Source organism: Lithobates pipiens, unplaced genomic scaffold (assembly GCF_037356315.1).
Source record: "Lithobates pipiens isolate NorthernLeopardFrog02 unplaced genomic scaffold, aLitPip1_a1.2 Scaffold_8, whole genome shotgun sequence".
Taxonomy (NCBI): domain Eukaryota; kingdom Metazoa; phylum Chordata; class Amphibia; order Anura; family Ranidae; genus Lithobates; species Lithobates pipiens.
The window spans coordinates 383,600,711-383,621,260 of record NW_027507903.1 but is presented as its reverse complement, the minus strand read 5'-3'; the positions used below and the strand labels follow the sequence as shown (position 1 = coordinate 383,621,260).

The 20,550-nt window shown below is 47.6% G+C and overlaps 1 protein-coding gene and 1 pseudogene across 1 annotated transcript in view; both read right to left on the bottom strand.

Moving 5' to 3' along the window:
* Positions 1-20,550, bottom strand: part of LOC143962780 (uncharacterized) — a 459,151-nt gene that overhangs the window by 429,922 nt on the left and 8,679 nt on the right. Inside the window, exon 2 of the mRNA XM_077472215.1 lies at positions 1,186-1,336. Coding sequence (XP_077328341.1) covers positions 1,186-1,336 — 151 coding nt within the window. The remainder of the gene's footprint in view (positions 1-1,185; positions 1,337-20,550) is intronic.
* LOC143964571 (5S ribosomal RNA) lies at positions 5,926-6,044 on the bottom strand (annotated as a pseudogene).

Sequence of the window (20,550 nt, the reverse complement as noted above, 5' to 3'; positions counted from 1 at the left end):
TAACTTCATCTTTCACATTATGCAAAAATTGGGCTAACTTTACTGTGTTTTTTTTTTTAAGCACATAACTGTTTTTTTTTTTTTAAAAAGCATTTGAAAAATTGCTGTGCAAATACCGTGCGAGATAAAAAGTTGCAACGACCACCATTGTATTCTCCAGGGTGTTTGCTAAAAAACATATATAATGTTTTGGGATTCTTTGTAATTTTCTAGCAAATAAATGATGATTTTTACATGTAGGAGAGAAATGTCAGAATTGTCCTGGGTGCTCCAGAACGCCTGATGGAGCTCCCTGCATGTTGGACCTCTGTATGTGGCCACACTGTGTAAAAGTCTCACACATGTGGTATCGCCGTACTCGGGAGTAATAGCAGAATGTGTTTTGGGGTGTAATGTGTGGTATGCATATGCTGTGTGTGAGAAATAAACTGATAATATGACAATTTTGTGAGAAAAAATAAAAAATAAAAAAAATCTTGATTTTGCAAAGAATTGTGGGAAAAAATGGCAACTTAAAAAAAACTCATCATGCCTCTTACTAAATACCTTGGAATGTCTTCTTTCCAAAAAGGGGTCATTTGGGGGGTATTTGTACTTTTCTGGCATGTTAGGGTCTCAGTACTTCAGGTGTGATCAATTTTCAGATATTGGCGCCATAGCTTGTGGACTCTATAACTTTCACAAAGACCAAATAATATCCACCAACTTGTACTTATTTTTACCAAAGATATGCAGTAGTATAAATTTTGGCCAAAATTTATGAAGAAAAAATTACTAATCTGCTAAATTTTATAACAGAAACAAATAAAAATTCATTTTTTTACTGAATTTTCCGTATTTTTTCTTTTATAGCACAAAAAAAAAAAAAAAAACGAACAGTGATTAAATACCACCAAAAGAAAGCTCTATTTGTGTGAAAAAAAGGACAAAAATTTCATATAGGTCCAGTGTTGCATGACTGAGTAAATGTCATTCAAAATGTGAGAGCCCCGAAAGCTGAAAATTGGTCTGGTTATTAAGGGTGTTTAAGTGCCCAGTGGTCAAGTGGTTAACCACTCTTTTGATCTACTCTGTAACTTGTTCCACCTCTGCCTTTTCGCGATCCGTGCAGGCTTGAAAACAGTCTTTACAGATCAGTTTATCTGTCATCGGGGGTGCACATCACGCCCTACATTCCCTCTTTACCTGCCTGGGAGGGCTAGCTGACCGATGCCTTTTGGATCTTGCTCTTTCCTTAGAATGATGAGAGCTAGTTGAGCGGCTGTGCGCCGAACTTGGGCGTGTGCGTCCGTTGTGATGACCAGATGTCTGATTAGACGTTCTCTTGTGTATAGGGCTGAAACGAAAGTAATAGTGCAAGGCACTCTTTTAGTCTGGGATAAACACAAAAAAAACAAAATAAAAAATAAAAAACATGAGGTACGAACCCTTACCTAAGAAAGGAAGGGTCTTGGTCTAGCAGCGGCTGACTCATAATCGCAGGGCAGGCAAGGGCAGAAACCAACTGGACAGAATACTAAAGAAAGCACAATAGAATCCCATGAAACCCCCTGGCCATATACCCCCCCTGATTATATATATATCATAGTTGCCAACTGTCCCGAATTTCCCGGGACATTCCCGGGATTAGTACATTTGTCCCGAATTAATTTTGTCCCGGGAAATGTCCCGGGAAATTCGGTTTGTCCCAAGAAATTGAATTTCCCATTTTTTTGCCGCCGGCCGCTAGAGGTCTATGGGAGGACAATTTCTCCGCCGGCCGCCATTATTAAGAAGACCAGAAGTTGGTCTACACCTGTGGCGCCGCCCACCCCCGCTGCCAGTGTGTGTGTGTATCAGTGTAAAGTGCAGTGGGCGGTGCCACAGTTAAATGTCTCCGCACGGCAACGGCGGCATGTCGGGGGCCAGTCTGTCACTGTGGATGTCAGAGCGGGGGCCAGTCGGATGTCGGGGCCCAGTCATGGTATGTGGATGTCGGGGGCCAGTCTGTGGATGTCGGGGGCCAGTCTGTGGATGTCGAGGGCCAGTCTGTGAATGTGGGGGCCAGTCTGTGGATTTTGGGGGCCAGTCTGTGGATGTTAGGGGCCAGTCTGTGGATGTGGGGGCCAGTCTGTGGATGTCGGGGGCCAGTCTGTGGATGTTGGGGGCCAGTGGTATGTTGGGGGCCAGTGGTATGTCGGGGGCCAGTCTGGAGATGTGGGGGCCGTTCTGTGCAGGATGTGAGGGGGCGGTCTGTGGATGTGGGGGGGGGGGCGGTCTGTGGATGTCGGGGACTGCATGTGGGAGAGGCCAGAACCCAGACGGAAAACTGCCCAGGGCAGAGGTAAGATACGTCCTAACACTATCCGTTAGGTATGAGGAAAAAAATGAGATGTTGTCATTTTTATAAGCTATTAACTATCCTGAGGGGAGGACTCCGGGGCGGAGCTATCACAGGTATGCTGCCATGGTGGCACCAGGAAAGTTTTATTTGTGGGGAAAAAATAAAAAAATAAAGGAAAAGGACAATATTTGGGCACGACGTCGCTCTTACTGTATGCAAATTTGCGTTCGTGGCTTGAAGGTGTTACTATTTTTTTTTTTTTAGAACGGTTGGCTTTTTAGTGATAACAACCAAGGCGGCTAAAAGCCGTTCGAGAGGGGACGTCCAACCCCCCCTCCAGCCGCTCTTCCTGTCCCACTGGTAGACCTGAGCCACCAGTCGGCACGTCCGCCCGCCAAGCTGAGACCTGAACAAAGCCAGATCATTCCATTCAGAAGGAAGAAAGAAATGACTGCAGATCCACAACTTCCGATTGCCTTTTATATTGTTTCACAAAGATAACACCAAAGACACCAAACTATGGTCATGTGGACGCATTTCACACATACATCTTGTGCTCATTCCGGTCATCTGCAACGAGATATTGGTAACATTAAAAAACACAAGGAGGATGATATGGGGCTTTAGGCCTCAATTATTGCATTAACAACCTTTAAAACACAATGCACTCAATTGTAATATTGACAAGCTAGGCATTTTAAAACAATAAAATGCTTTCCAGAAAAGCCCGGCGCCGCAGGGGTTAACAAAACCCCGTAGGCAGAGGGCTGGCATGACTGTGTGAACAGTGCATGTCAGCCCTGCATGATAGGGGGCGGGGGATTGGCCGAGGGGAGTAGGGTGGGAGTTACTCAGTGCAGAGAAGTTGATCCCGCCCCCTCCACGAGGCAGCATTCAAGAAAAAAGTTTGTATGGGACAGCAGCATGGCAGCCATAGAGGAGCTGATTGCAAAGGTTAGAGAGGAGGCAGCCACTCGGGGGGAGGCATGGGTGCAGGAGACACTGGGGGTTTTGCTGGGGCAGCCGGGGGGACATCCACGGACGGAGGGGGGGTGGGGGGGCGCCCACGGAGGTCACGACCCCCATCCAGGTTTTCACCTGAACCCCCCAGGAGAGGGAGGGCTGATGCCAGCAGTCCGGGGAGGGCTCCATCGGGCCCCCGGTGAAGAGAGCCACCAGGACTGGAGGGGGGAGACTGAGGAGCCCATCCCCAAGGAGGCTGGGACAGAGGAGCAGGCCGGAAGGGGGATCTACTGGAGCCTCTGGGCCCCATAGGAGAGCAGTAGGAGTGGATGCAGGGACGGAGACTGGCGTCGGCGATTGGTGGTTGATCGGACGGGGCTGAGGTGGTCCGCACCGGCCCTACAAAGGCAACGCAAAAATCCACTGGCGGGTACGCAGCACGGCGGCAGGCCAGGTCGGCTGTTTTAACCTCGGCAGCCAGGGCAGTGTCCCCTGGTGGGCTGTCTGGAGAGGATGCGCTGATGTCCGGTCACAGGTCGGAGGGTAAGGTGTCCGAATCGGAGGAGGAGGTTCCGAGAGTCCAATCCCTGCTAGGGTGTCCGAGAGATCGGCTGGTGGGATCGCTCCTGTGCAGCCCGGTGAGTACCCTTTAAGTTTACCTATTGGTGGGGGGATTGTTTCGGCGGGTGCCGGTGGTGCTGTGAGTGCGGGTACACAGGAGGTGGTGGAGCAGGGGGGTTTGAGGACAGGTGGGGCTGTCAGGGCAGAGAGTGGGCTGTTGGGTTTTCTGGCTGGGATCAAGGAGCTGGTGGGCAGGTTTGAGCACCAGAAGAGGGCTGCTGCTGGCCCGGCGGCGGCGTGGGTCCCTTCTGGCGGGGTGTCCGGGGGTGTCGCAAAAGGCACGGAAGTGGTGGTCCCGGCAGTGGCTGGGCCCGCGGGGCAGGAGCCGCCAGTGCCCATTAAGGCATCGAGCGGGAGCGAGTCCTCTACTAGACAAGACATTGTGCATTTGGCGGACTCTTCGAAATGCGAGGTGTATGTCTGCTTTGAAGGGCCGTTGGGGGCTCATTTGAAGCCAGAGGTACGGGAGAAAATATGGAAGGGTGAGTATATGGAGATATTTTCACTACTACCACTAGAGAAGTTAAACCTGGACAGGGTCAAGCCGGATGATACTAAAAAAGACGACGAGTTGAAGCGGCGGTACAGACTGATGCAGAGGACCTTTGCGAATTGGCTGCAGGCATTCGCCATCATGGCGAGTGTGATTGGTGAAAAGAACGCTGAGCATTGCTCGGCTCTTTTCTGTTACATGGACTCGGTTGGGGAAGCTTACCGAGTGTACGGGGGAACCGCGTGGCTGAGATACGATGAATAGTTTTGCCAGCGGAGAGCGGTGCGGCCGTCGCTGAGATGGGACCACAAGGACATTAGTTTGTGGATGCGCCCGATGACGTCGACGAGGGCACTGGGCCAGTTTTTTCAGGGGGGGGGCAGTGGATCTTCCGCTCCCGGACAATCGGCCAGTAGAAAGAAGGGAACGTGTTGGCAGTTCAACGAGGGATTCTGTAAGTTCGGCGGATCCTGTCGGTACAAGCACGAGTGTTCCGGCTGCGGGGGAACGCGCCCGTTGTCACGCTGTTTTAAACAGGGCAGGAACAGATCTAGAGATGCTGCGCAAAAGAGGGAGGACGCCAGTGATGGTGGAAAGGATAGGAAGGCAGCACGCCTCTTGGAGGAGGGTTTCACAGAGGGGTTTCGGATACCGGGTAGGTTAGATGTACCGCGGAACCTGAAGTCGGCCTTGCTGCATCCTGACATGGTTTCTATGAAGCTGCGTAAGGAGGTAGAGTTGGGACGGATGGGAGGCCCTTTTCTGGTGGCACCTTTCCCTGATCTTGTGGTTTCTCCTTTGGGGGTGGTTCCAAAGAAGGAAACGCAGAAATTTCGGCTAATTCACCACTTGTCTTTTCCGAAAGGGGGGTCGGTCAATGATGCCATTGATCCTGAGGAGTGTACAGTTAGCTACACGTCCTTTGATGCGGCGGTGAGATGGGTCCACCGATATGGGTGGGGGGCGCTGATGGCGAAAACAGACATTGAGTCGGCTTTTCGGTTGCTCCCCGTCCATCCCGAAAGTTTTCGGTTGTTGGGGTGTCATTGGGACAACATGTTTTATGTTGACCGTTGCCTCCCCATGGGGTGCTCCATTTCATGCGTGGTGTTTGAAACATTTAGCTCATTTGTGGAATGGGTGGTGCGGGATGTCGCAGGGCTGAACTCTGTTATCCATTATTTGGATGACTTTCTCTGCGTGGGTCCGCCAGATTCCAGAGTGTGCGGGGTGTTGCTGGCGACGCTGGAACACGTAGCGGAACGGTTCGGCATCCCGTTGGCACCCGACAAGACGGAAGGGCCCAGGAAGGTCATCACCTTTATGGGTATTGTGTTGGATTCTGAAGCGATGGAATGCAGGTTGCCGGAGGACAAGCTTGTGGATCTGAAAACCGTCAGGGTGATGTGGCCGTAGGAAATTTTGTTGGCCACTCTCACCCCTCTTGACAAACCCCAAGATGGTCACCTCGGCAAACAAGCAAAAAAATAAAACAGGTCGTCGACGCCAACAACATATTATAAAAAGCCTACGGCACCTTGTACTCCCAAGCGGTCTCCCACCCAGGTACTATCCAGACCCAACCCTGCTTAGCATCCGAGATCAGACAAGATCGTGTGCATTCAGGGTGATGTGGCCATAGGCAATCTTGCTGGCCAATCTCAACCCTCTTGACAAATGCCAAGATGGTCACCTCGGCAAACAAGCAGAAAAATAAAACAGGTCTTCGACGCCGACTACACATTAAAAAAAGCCTGCGGCACCTGGTATTCCTGGTGCCACCTGGTGATGTGGCACCGGCTCTAGTAGAGCAGCCATTTACTATTTACATTGCCTATAAAATTTGCTCTGTTGGGACCACAGAGCATATGCGCAAGGGGAAATCACTGGCAATGCATTCTACACTGCTCCAAGGTGGGCATACTAATGAGCAGCAAACGGGTAGTTAACAGCATTATATACAAACAATGCTACAGTGGGCTTGGGAGGGGGTCCTGTCTAAATCCTGCTCTAGCAAATGGGCAGCAAGTGATATCTATGTGCATTGTGCCTGAACCCTACTCTGTTTTTGCTTGCTACTGGCTACACTATACATGGACATTAATGAATAGTTTTCATTGAAAACTTTCATATGGTTTAAATTATGGACGTTTAAACCTATTTGTGTGGGAATGGCATGTGTCATACCTTTTCCCCTATGGGGAGAAGACATCTTGACCCAGTCCCTAAAGTCTGAACCAAGAATAGGGCACGTTGATTTTGGCCTGGCCAAAGTTTGTTGGCTGTAGTATGGTGCCCTCATACTCTAACCAAGAAAAGCTAAGAACCATTCCAAGATCAAAACACTGAATTCCCAGGAAGAAAGGATGAACAGTTAGAATAGGATCTGCCATTCGCTTCATAAGCCATAACCAAACATTTGGACTGCCTGCCATGTTGCCCTGGAAGCAGTTGGAAGAGAGACTGAATCAGATCTAGCCCGGCCTTCTCAGAGGAATGAGCACTCTTCCGCCAGTCCAGCACAAACTGAGATTGACCCGGTCCCTCAGCCTTCTACTTCAGAACAACCTAGCAACCAGACTAGAGGCTTAATTATAGCTTACAATTGAAATGTAAGATGGTCTAACACTTAGTAAATTCGAATTTACATGGGCTGGTCGCCTGGCAGCTTTCAAAATGATGACCTTACCAAAATTATTATATCAACTCAGGTCCCTTCCAATTTGTATCCCTAAATACTACTTTAAATCCTTACAAAGCAGTTTGGGAAAATATCTATGGAATGGCAAAAAATCCCGTTGCGCATACCATATACTAATTAAACATAGAAATATAGGTGGTGCGACCGTACCTGATCTACAGGATTATTATGACGCAACTCTTTTGACCCAATTGAAAGAATGGTTCTTGCCTACTCCTAAAACTTTATGGGGACAAATTGAGAAAGACATCACACGACAGCCTAATATGCAATTCTGGTTACTTAGTAGGAAAATTAAGTCCACAATTACAGCTCAATACCCACCAACGGTGAAAGCGACGCTACACTCTTGGTAGAGAATCATCACATACAAATGGGACAAAACTCCAATCACGGTGTTAAACCCTCCTCTAACAATCATACCAACATTAATTCCTGGCGTAAAAATACACGACTGGAATTTGGGTCGGGATATCAAACTTGGTTCCTTCTTCCAACAGGGCTCATTAAAGTCTTTTTCTCAGTTAAGTAATGAATTACAGCTTCCGAATTCTGAGCGATCTACATATATTCAAATAGAAAAGTGTCTGCTACACAATCCACAACTCAGAGCTTCAATCCCGTTTAAAATATGGTCTTTCCTCAATAACCATGCCACCTCACAGAAAGGAGTAGCTACAATATACCCAATTCTAGGGGCAAAAAACATACCCAGCAAACTACCTTCCTTCCTTAAATGGGAACAAGATTTGGGGCAAGACTTTTCAATTAAACAATGGATGGCTTCCCTACGAAGCATATATAGGGCCACTGCATGTGTTACACTATGGGAATTGGCACAAAAAATTGTTCAAAGACAATACCTGACTCCACATATCCTAGAAAAATTCAAGGGGAACTCGTCACCTAATTGCTGGAGAAATTGTACCCAATTGGGGACCCTATTTCATATTATGTGGGACTGCCCAAGCTTACATAACTACTGGCAGGCAATCTCCAATTTACTCACTTCCGTAACAGGTATTGTCCTTCAACTTTCACCAGAACTAGCCATTCTGAATATGAATTTACATACGATTCCCAAACAATATCGTAAAGTAGTAACACATATACTTTTAGCTGCAAGACTATCCATAACTAGAAAATGGAAAACTGACTCTCTTCCTACTGTGACAGAAGTTATAGAATTAACCCAACTTCACCACTCCTACGAATTGTTATTTCCTAATGACAAATCCCTATATATTAAGGAATAGGGATGGGCCGAACACCCTCCGGTTCGGTTCGCACCAGAACTTTCGAACGGACCCCAAATCCGTACGAACGTTAGAACCCCATTGAAGTCTATGGGACTCGAACGTTCGAAATTAAAAGTGCTAATTTTAACGGCTAATATGCAAGATACTGTCCTAAAAAGGGTTTGGGGACCTGGCTCCTGCCCCAGGGGACATGGGTCAATGCAAGAAAAAATGTTTTAAAAACGGCCGTTTTGGCGGGAGCACTGATTTTAATGACGATTAAAGTGGGAAAAAAAGTGAAATATTCCTTTAAATATGGTGCCTGGGGGGTGTCTGTAGTATGCCTGTGAAGTGCCACGTGTTTCCTGTGTTTAGAACAGTCCCTGCACAAAATGACATTTACCGGAAATAACGTCATTTAAAGCTGCTTGCGGTTTTAATGTTATATCTGGTTCCTGCAATATGGTTGAAAATCATTAAGAAAAATGGCATGGGTAGCCCTCCCTGCTCATTACCAGCCCCTTTGGGTCTTGTACGCATATTAAGGGGAACCCCGTACCCATATTAAAAAAAGGAAATGCGTGTGGCCCCCAGGCCCTATATACTCAGAACAGCAGTATACAGGCGGTGCAAACAAGACAGGGACTGTGTAGGTTTGTTGTGTTAAGTTGAATCTGTTTGTAATTTTCAACTGGTACATTTTTAAAGTGTAGCTCCAGTCAAAAAAAAACATTTTAAGCTTTTTGGAAAACATAGGGAAGGGTTATCACCCCTGTATAATTTGTTTTGTCGTCCATCTTTTTTCATCTCACTTGCTGTTGTCTCCTTCTGTTTGCAAGTAGGAGATGTTTGTAAGTTGGATGTTTGAAAGTAGGGGCCTGCCCTATATGCTCTGCAGAAATGGCGGAACAAGGTGTTGGTTTTGCCACAACATTGTAAGCCCTCAAAGTGACTCTTGGTGGGCGCTGGAGCGCCCTGCTGTGAATGATTATATCAAGAATTGTAATTACATGCCATTGTTGAACAGTGGTAGAAAAATTTACCTTTGGTGGTTGTGGTGCTGGTGCCACAACACTATAAGTCCTCAGAGTTACTCTGGGTGGGCACAGGAACGGGCCCTCCTGTGAAATATTATATCAAGAATTGTAATTACATGTCCCTGTTAAACAGGGGCAGAAAAATTGGGCCTTAGGCACTGGTGCTGGTGCCACGACACTGCAACCTCTCCCATATACTCTAGTTTTATTGCAGGAATTAGCCCTGCTGCAAAGCATTGCATCAAAAATTGTAATTAAACGACCCTGTTAAACAGGGGCAGAAAAATTGGGCCTTAGGCACTGGTGCTGGTGCCACGACACTGCAACCTCTCCCATATACTCTTGTTTTATTGCAGGAATTAGCCCTGCTGCAAAGCATTGCATCAAAAATTGTACTTAAATGCCCCTGTTAAAGAGGGGCAGAAAAATTGGGCTGATGGCATCACCCAGAAACAGAACAACATATCATCGGAGGAGGAAGAGGATAGACAATCAACATAACAGGACAGTCACTCAGCATCAGCATAGGCAGCCTTGAAGGGATGTGATATTTAAAAAAAAAATTATTCGGTTACATCAGCTTCAGGTGCTTGGTAGCTGTGGGTGATCCAAGACTGATTTATCTTGATGAAGGTCAGTCGATCAACTGATTCGGTAGACAGCCGCACCTTGTGATCGGTAACAAAGCCACCAGCAGCACTGAAGGTGCGTTCTGAAAGAACGCTGAATGCAGGACAGGCCAGTAGCTCAATTGCATACTGTGCAAGCTCTGGCCAGTGATCCATCCTCAAGACCCAGTAAGCCAGAGGATTTTCGGTGGAAAAGGTGTCCAAGTCTGACCTTGCCCCTAGGTATTCCTGCACCATGTAAATCAGACGCTGGCGATGGTTGCTGGAACCGATCATACCTTGGGGCTGTGGACTAAAAAATTGTCTGAAAGCATCAGTCAGACGGCCACCTTCTCCACTGCTCCTTCTGACCGATGCCTCAGCAACACGTTGTCCAGGACCAGGAGTTTGTAACCTCCCAGTCTCTGGGAACGCGTTGCACAGACTTTTCTGCAAGGCCTCCTGGAGATGTCTCATTCTCTGCTCCCTCTGCGATGGCAAGATAAGGTCGGCAACCTTACCCTTGTACCGTGGATCAAGGAGAGTGGCCAGCCAGTAATGGTCCCTCTCCTTGATCCGAAGAATACGAGGATCCTTCCGCAGGCTTTGCAGGATCAGGGAGGCCATGCAGCGTAGGTTAGCTGAGGCATTCAGTCCGGAGTCCTCTGGGTCACTAAGGACAACATGATCCGCAGCTACCTCCTCCCAGCCACGTACAAGTCCACGTGTTTCTTGGGACTGTAAATCATCCCTACAAGACTGCTGCTGCTGCTGATGCTGAGTGCCAGCCTCCACCTCCATGCTGACACAATCATCCTCCTCCTCCTCTTCCTCCTCCTCATCCTCTTCCTGTGTGATGGGTGGCACAGCAGGAACACTGTCTGGATAAAGGGGGCCTTGAGAGGCAAGGAAGTCCTCCTCTTCCTGCCTCTGTTCTGCCTCAAGTGCCCTGTCCATTATTCCACGCAGCGTATGCTCCAAGAGGTGGACAAAGGTACAGTGTCACTGATGCATTCACTGTCACTGCTCACCATCCTTGTGGCCTCCTCAAACGGTGACAGGACAGTGCATGCATCCCTGATCATGCCCCACTGGCGTGGTGAAAAAAATCAGAGCTCCCCTGACCCTGTCCTGGTGCCGTAGTCACACAGGTACTCTTTGATGGCCCTCTGCTGCATGTGCAGCCGCTGCAGCATGGCCAACGTTGAGTTCCACCTGGTGGGCATGTCACATATAAGGCGGTTCTTGGGCAGGTTCAACTCCTTTTGGAGCTCAGCCAGCCGAGCACAGGCATTAAATGATCAGCGGAAATGCACACAGACTTTCCTGGCCTGCTTCAGGACATCCTGTAAGCCGGGGGAACCTGCCCAAGAACCGCTGCACCACCAGGTTAAGGACGTGAGCTACACATGGCACATGGGTCAGTTGTCCCTGACGGAGGGCGGAGAGGAGGTTGGTGCCATTGTCGCAAACCACCAATCCTGGCTTAAGCTGGCGTGGCATCAACCACCTCTCGGCCTGTCCCTGCAGAGCTGACAAAACATCCGCCCCAGTGTGGCTCCTGTCCCCCAAACAAACCAGCGCAAGCACGGCATGGCATCGTTTTGCCTGCGTACTTGCGTAGCCCCTGGAACGCCTACGGAGCACCGCTGGTTCTGAGGACAGAACACTGGAAGAGGCCATGGAGGAAGAAGAAGAGGAGGGGGTGGAGGAGAGAGGTGTGTCACAACCAATAGTAGCATTTTGGAGGCGTGGTGGCGGAACAACCTCCAACACTACTGCACCTTGTCCTGCATCCTTCCCAGCTGCCAGAAGAGTGACCCAATGGGCCGTGAAAGACAGGTAACGTCCATGCCTGCTGGACCATGAGTCAGCGGTAATATGCACCTTACCGCTGACCGCCCTGTCCAGCGAGGCAAGGACATTGCCTTCCACATGCCGGTAGAGAGCCGGAATCGCCTTCCGTGAGAAAAAGTGGCATTTGGGGACCTGCCACTGAGGAACCGCACATTGTACAAACTCACGGAAGGGGGCCAAGTCTACCAACTGAAAAGGCAGCAGTTGAAGTGCTAGCAATTTAGCCAAGCTAGCATTCAACCGCTGGGCATGTGGATGGCTGGGAGTGAACTTCTTTCGCCGGTTCAGCAGCTGGGGCAGGGACATTTGCCTGCTATTATCGGACGTGGGTCTACTGCTAGCAGAGTGCCCGGAAGCGCTTGGCTGTGACACACCTAATTCTACACCTTCATTCCTCTCAGAGCAGGTTTCAGAGAGGACTGAAGGTCTAGTGGGGTTGGAGATGCCAGCTAATGAGGAGCAAAGAGAGGGCCGCTTTGTTCTTTGGTGTGGGTCTTTGAGGTACGCTTGCCAACGAGCTGCATGGCAGGTCAACATATGTCTGGTCAAGCATGTGGTGCCCAAGCGGCTGATGTTTTGGCCACGCGAGATATGCTTGAGACATATGTTGCAAATAGCAGCGGTGCGATCTGATGCACTCGTCTCAAAAAAGGCCCACACCAAAGAACTTTTAGCATAACGTGCAGAGGCACCGCCCTGCACAGGCGGAGCTCTGCGGTGTGATTCAGTCAGTGTGCTGCCCCTAAGCTGGCCCCCGGAGGGCATCCTGCCTCGTTGGACATGTGCCTCCTCCTCCTCCTCTCTCCTACCAGGCACCCAGGTGCAGTCAGTGCCCCCATCATCCCCTCCCTCTTCATCGCTGTAGCAAACCTGGCAGTATGCTGCAGCTTGTGAAACATGACTGCCAGATTGCTGTCCTTCTTTAGCATCCCCTCTCTCTGCATTCACGCTACTGCCTTCCTCTAGCTGAGTGTCATCATCAGAGGCTACAAAACACTGGGCATCCTCCTGGAGCATGTACCCAACACTGTGCTCAAAGAGTTCAGGAGACTCCTCAGGAGGACGTGATGGGTCTAGGGAAGGAGTCACTGATGATGACATTGAGAGGAGGAAAGACAAAGCGTTGGCAGCTGCTTTGCTAGTACCCTGAGACTGGGTGAGACAGGATGAGGAGGATGAAGAGGGCTTGGTCATCCACTCTACCAAGTCGTTGGCATGTTGCGGCTCAACATGTCCAGCTGCCGAAAAGAAGGACAAGCGTGTCCCATGGCCACGTGCTGATGACAATGCACCGCGTCCATGACCAGCACTGTTGTCTCTAGACACAGAGCCTGCTTGCCCTCTTTTATCGGCTCGCACCTGTCTGCTTCTCCTTGCTGGCCTTCCAGACATGGTAATGGCCTGAAGGTAGTTGGGTAAAAAAGCAGTTGGGTAGTGTATATTGTGCTAGAGGCACACAACACCCACTAACTCCTGCAGATGCCTTTATTATAGAACACCAGAGATAAAGGGGTATATACTGTGCTGTGCTGGAGGCACACACAACTTCCAATAACTCCTGCAGATGGCAAGTGGGCTCAAATAGAGAAGAGCTATGTAGGTGGATATAGCGGTATGTACTGGGTACAGAGCACGCAGACAGCACGCACTAGCTCCTAACACTACTGACTGCAAGCTCTATTATAAAAGATAGATCACTAGCTATATAGGTGAGGTGAATATAGCGGTGTGTACTGCGGTCAGGGCACGCAGACAACAACCACTACACAACAGCAAGATCGAAAATCGGCCGAAAACGATCGGTGTGTACTGTGTTGAAGGTACACAGAACACCCACTGCTTCAGACGCCAACACACTACACAAGGCCGCCGCGCTGGCGGCCTTATATAGTGTGGGGCGTGCACTACACAGCCTGAGCTATGATTGGCCACAGGTATCCTGCCTGTGGCCAATCATGGCTCTCCTCGCTGCTGGCGCTGCGATTGGCCAAGCATGCGGGGTCACAGTGCATGCTTGGCCAATCATGAGCCAGCAATGCACTGTGCCACACGAATTTGGCGCGAACGGACCAAAACGTTCGGACTTCGCCGAACGGGTGAACAGCCGATGTTCGAGTCGAACGTATGTCCGACTCGAACACGAAGCTCATCCCTATTAAGGAACAACAACTATGGGAACCTTGGAGTACATGGTACAAAAATTACACTTCCACAATTTAGATAATGCTGATTCTTTAATCATATAGAAGAAAGAACTCCTGTGCGTTTTAATATTTTTTGGATGGCTTTAAAAATAATTTCATAACAAAATGACAAATATATCACATGTCTGTTTATCTGAATTGAGCTGCGGAGTAAGAATAGATCTTTATTTTCCTTCATAAAAGATAACTACTGTGTTTGAATTTCCTTTAGGATGTTGGCCTAGGTACTCCAAGACACAGATAGATCCCTGTGAGGGGTGTCTTGGGGTCCAGAAGTTGTCTTTATCCATATCGCTATTTATAAGTCTTACAATAATTATATTATGGACTTTATTATACAAGTTCTAAGAGACTTAGGCCGCGTACACACGGGCGGACTGTCTGACGGACTTGGTCCGCTGAAACGTGTTTCAGCGGACAGTCCGCTCGTGTGTGGGCTTCAGCGGACTTTTTCAGCGGACAGTCTGGCGGACTAAGTCTTTCGGAATTTCCGTAATATTGTCCGTCCAACTTTGGTTTCAGCGGACAGTCCGCTCGTGAGTAGGCAAGTTGGACGGACTAAGTATGACGCATGCCCAGAAAGGATTTACAGGGCGGAAGCGCTCGGTCTTGTAAAACTAGTGTTCGTATTGAAGCTAGCATATTCGTCATGCTGCTAATTTTGTGTTTTTTTAATATAGCCCGTTCTTTTCTTCTTCATAATGCAAGAAAAGTGAAGTAGCTTTGCTGCTTATATTCACACAGAGTTATCCCAAATGTTTTTATTCATCCTCATCCTATGATTAATATTCCAATTTTATAAAAATATAAAAAAAAAAAAAAAATATATATATATATATATATATATATATATATATATATATATATATATATATATATATATATATATATATATATAAAATTATATATATATATATATATATATATATATATATATATATAAATTATAGAATTTATATATTACTATATATTTTTGGAACTACTATTGTCAGTTAAAAATTATTTATTTATTTATTTATTTTTTTGTTGGGGGGGGGGGGGGGGGTTTGAAACAAGATGGACTTGTTTTTTTTTGGCCAAGCAGGACTATGTAAGTAGAGATAGATAGATAGATAGATAGATAGATAGATAGATAGATAGATAGATAGATAGATAGATAGATGGATAGATACCCAAACCAGCATTTTAGCTTACACATGATTGAATGTTCAAAATCAGCAGAGCTTCCCCTCATTTCAAATGTTAAGCCTCAAATTTACAGCGACTGCACTTCCAAGTGCACTTGCAGTGCTTTAAAAATTGCACTTGAAGTTAGCATATTTCTATTAACATGAACGTGTGTTTTGTAAATAACCCCCAGAGTCTTTTGACATGTACCTGCCTACTCACAAATAAACTCTGTTTTTTTAAGCCAAAATAACAAAAAAAAAACATACAATATTTTTGGAAATAAAAAATATTTATTTTTCGTCAGAACAAAACTAAATCAAGAGGGAGGCAACACTGGAGACAATTTTGAAGTTTGTGAAGCCTTTTGTCCCCCAGGCACACATCAAGTGAGTGGCCACCAAAATTCAGAACCTGTGTAACATGTAAATAGGGAGCAAAACATGGTCCTAGAATCCCAAAGACCAGGAACAGCAGCAGATGAGATCTATGTCCCCTAGACTGTGGTACTACAACAGCCTGCGTCTTCTGTCAGAGCAGACTGAAGCCAGGCAGTCACTTCCGACTCTTCCGTCTAGTCTTCCCTCCACGCTTCGCTGGAGGCTGTGCCTCTGGTGGTGGACTTGTGGTAGGAGGAGGAGGAGGAGGAGGAGGAGGAGCAGTAGGGTCTGTGTTATACAGTCTGGTGGTCGGTGTTAGCTCACCCTTCAGACCCCGTTGAATCGCATCAAAAAAAATGGCTTCGCACAAGTTGCGCTGTGCCTTCTCCATTTCTAGCAACTTGCTTGCCAAGTATGTACCGTAGGCCTCCTCAGGATTGGGGGGTTTGCTCAGCACTTGGGTGGCTTGGTGTATAAGTGCCAATGACTCCTCCTCTGTCCGTGTCATCCTCCTGGGCCTTTTGCTGGCTAGGCGGAGGGGAGGGACCTGGCTTTCGGTCCGACTCCTGCTGGGCCCAGCTAGCTCCTGTGTGTGGCTGGTCCCGGCCTCCTCCTCCATACCACTGGTCCCGGCCTCCTCCTGGGTGAGCTCATCCTGTGTAAAAAACAAAGAAATCAATAACTAAAATATGTCTATATTTTGAAATCATCAATCACTAACAATTTTACAGTTCTCACTTGCAAATACATTTGTCTTGAAATACAAAAGGCTATCATTTTGACACCATCATTTTTCCATCAGTTCACCAAGATTTGAGCCACATTTGTGGAAACTACTGTATCCCTATATCTAATTTAATTTGTGATGAAATCCTAGATTTGGAAGCAATTCAAACTTGAACTTTACATCATTAATATTTGAGCAATCCTAACTTTAGAAACTAAAATATACCTGGCTCCAGCTGGGCGCACCAACTTCGTCCAGCAAGGAAGGGTCTGGATCTTCCAGGGATGGCTCACCTGAGGTGGAGGGAAGGGTGGAGGGAAGGGTAGACGGAAGAGTAGAAAGTGACTGCCTGGCTTCTGACGTGTCATCCAGAAAACGCAGCCTGTCGTAATACCACAGCCTAGGTACATAGATCTGACCTGCTGCTGCTCCTGATGTTTGGGAGTCTAGGACCTTTTTGCGCTCCCGCCTATACACGTTACGCAGGTTCTGAATTTTGTTGCTCACAAAGTCAATGTCTGCCTGGGGGAGTCGGGTTTGCACAAACGTCAAAATTGTCCCCAGTGTCTTCCTCCGGCCAGGACGGCTGGAATATTGTGTGTGTTTGGAATCCCACAGGCTCCTGTGCGACTCTATTATATCAATAAATATGGAGAGGAAGGCCTCCACCTTAAAGGGGTCTGGGGTATACTTTTGCATTTTGATTTCTGAAAAAAAAAAATAAATAAATAATGTCAGACCAAATGCACACTATTTATATTGTGACAATGTAGGCGAGACCCACACTACACCCACACACACACTACCACACACGCTACCCCCCCCACACCAAACTACCCCCCCACACACCCACACTACCCCCACACACTACCCCACACACACACACACACTACCCCCCCACACCCACACTACCCCACACACTACCCCCCCACACACACACACTACCCCCACACACTACCCCCCCCCACACACACACTACCCCCCCACACCCACACTACCCCCACACACTACCCCCACACTACCCCCACACACTACCCCCCACACTACCCCCACACACTACCCCCCCACACACACACACACTACCCCCCCCACACCCACACTACCCCCCATACACACACACACTACCCCCCCACACACACACACACTACCCCCACACACACACACTACCCCCCCATACACACACACCCTACCCCCACACACTACCCCCCCACACACACACTACCCCCCCATACACCCACCCCCACCCCCCACCCCCCCCCCCCACACACACACACACACACACACACACACACACACACACACACACACACACACACACACACTACCCCCCCCCATACACCCACCCCCACACTACCACACAAAACACCAACCCCCACACACTACCCCCCCCACACACACACTACCCCCCCACACCACCCCCACACACTACCCCCCCCACACACACACACTACCCCCCACACTACCCCCCCCCACCCACACACACTACCCCCCACACCCACACTACCCCCCATACACACACACACTACCCCCCCACACACACACACACACACTACCCCCACACACACACACTACCCCCCATACACACACACCCTACCCCCACACACTACCCCCCCACACACACACTACCCCCCCATACACCCACCCCCCCCCCCACACACACACACACACACACACTACCCCCCCCCCATACACCCACCCCCACACTACCACACAAAACACCAACCCCACTCAACCACCAACCCACATAAAAATCAATTAACCATCAACAAGGTGAAATCTCACTATATACATTCCTAACGCAGGCTTAAAATTAAAATAAAATTAAAAAGATAACCATCTTACTGTCGCGTGTAGCACTCGCTGCTTCCGTTCGGACAAGCGTACGGCTCGCGGTAACGCTTTATATACAGCGCATGCGTTCAAGCTCCGCCTGCGTCGCCCACGTTGCCCGCCCCTGACGTTCCCGTGTGACCGCATTTCCCCGCCCCTTTTACCCTCGTTCCGCTGTGGGAGATTGATAGGTGAAAATGGCGGACGGAATTTCAGTGAGCAGCGCGGAGGAAAGCCCTCAACCACATGCTTCCGGAACAAGGAAGAGATATAAGGCCACAAACATGGCCTTTGAAGAGATGGTGGAGATGGTGGATATATTGAGAAGGGAGGATTACGATGGGGAAAATGGCCCGTATCCCAAACCCAATATCCGCAAAAACGGCATCATGGATATAGTTGCCGAAACTTTGCACAGCAAATTTGGGGTCCGAAGAGGCAAGGATCAGCTCCGGAAACGATGGTCGGACATCAAATCCAGGGAGCCGGACCAATACCATCGAATCAAAAAGGCCCTGAAAAAAAGTGAGTAAACTCTGCGTTTATCGTGACTGTCGGACATAATTGTTCGTATAGGTATACGATATATTTGTAAATCTGGCGAATTTGATCGTTCGTGTGGTTAATAGTTCATGTAATGCGTGAATATGCTTGTTCGTATATGTGGACGTAAATAGCATGGATTTGTATATGGTGTAAATTTATCTGGTGTTTGATTAGATTTTAATTAGTTATTAATTTTTTGGTATTGTTCATGATAAACTGAATTGTCACACTCAGTTTGGGATATACATTTTTAATAAAGTTTCATAAATTTATTCAGTGTAATGTAGTCTCCATAAAAAAAATGAGATAGATAGATAGATAGATAGATAGATAGATAGATAGATAAAATGCTGGTTCAACATCTGGACTGGGAATCATTTAGTGTAGTTTGGGACATCATAGAACATTTTTTGTCATAATCACACACAGGTACTCCAGGGGATGATTCGAGTGTGTCCGTCTGTGAAACTTGGACAAAAGATATAAAGTATCACAGTTTGGTTAAAGGCTAGGTTCACATTGCTGCAATGTACGAGATCGAATGTGATTTGCACCGCACTGCAGTGCAATCACATGTGATCTCTGTGTGATGCGATTTCAGCCATACATATAGTATGGCTGAATTCGCATCGCATCCGGCCCAAACTTGTACATGGCCCTTTTTTTAGTCATTAACCACTTCCCGACCAGCGCACGACGATGTACGTCGACAGAATGGCACGGGCAGGCATATTGGCGTACATGTACGTCCAATATTCGTTGCCGCCGTGCCATCGGGAGCGCGCCGCCGGCGGCGCGCTCCCGCGCTGGTCGGGACCCCCGTGAGTTCGGTCGCGGGACCCGCGGACTCGATCGCCGCGGGCATCCTCGCGATCGTCTCACGGAGCGGCCGAATGGAGGAAATGCTGTATAAACAACATTTTTCCATTCTGCCTAGCAACTAGTGACGCTGATCTCTGCTCCATGTGATTGGAGCAGAGATCAGTGTACACTAAATGAAAGCCCAACCCCCCCACAGTTAGTAACACACCCCTAGGAACACTTAACCCCTACACTGCCACCCACTGGTTAACCCTTTCACTGCCAGTGTCATTTACACAGGAATCACTGCATTTATATAGCAGTGATTACTGTATAAATGACAATGGTCCCAAAAATGTGTCAAAAATGTCCGATGGGTCCCCCACAATGTCGCAGTCACAATAAAAATCGCAGATCGCCGCCATTACTAGTAAAAAAAAATAATAAAAAATTATTAATAAAAATGCTATAAAACTATCCCTATTTTGTAAACGCTATAACTTTTGCGCAAACCAATCAATAATCGCTTATTGCGATTTTTTTTTTTACCAAAAATATGTAGAAGAATACGTATCGGCCTAAACTGAGGGAAAAAAATGTTTTTTTATATATTTTTGGGGATATTTATTATTACAAAAAGTAAAAAATAATGCGTTTTTTTCAAAATTATCGCTCTATTTTTGTTTATAGCGCAAAAAATAAAAACCGCAGGGGTGATCAAATACCACCAAAAGAAAGCTCTATTTGTGGGAAAAAAAGGACGTTAATTTTGTTCGGGAGCCACGTCGCACGACCGCGCAATTTTCAGTTAAAGCGACGCAGTGCCGAATCGCAAAAAGTGGTCTGGTCTTTGACCAGCAAATTGGTCCGGTCTGAAAGTGGTTAAAATGTCATTTTAATGATGTATTAAACTAGGATCTTGTAATAACCAGCTAATAATTGTACACCACTTCAAACCAATGTTTCAGATTCCAATTTCTGAACTCAAATATCACTATGCTTAAAAGTATACTTTTTTTTTGTTTTTTTCATTCTCATAGGGGAACAAAGACTC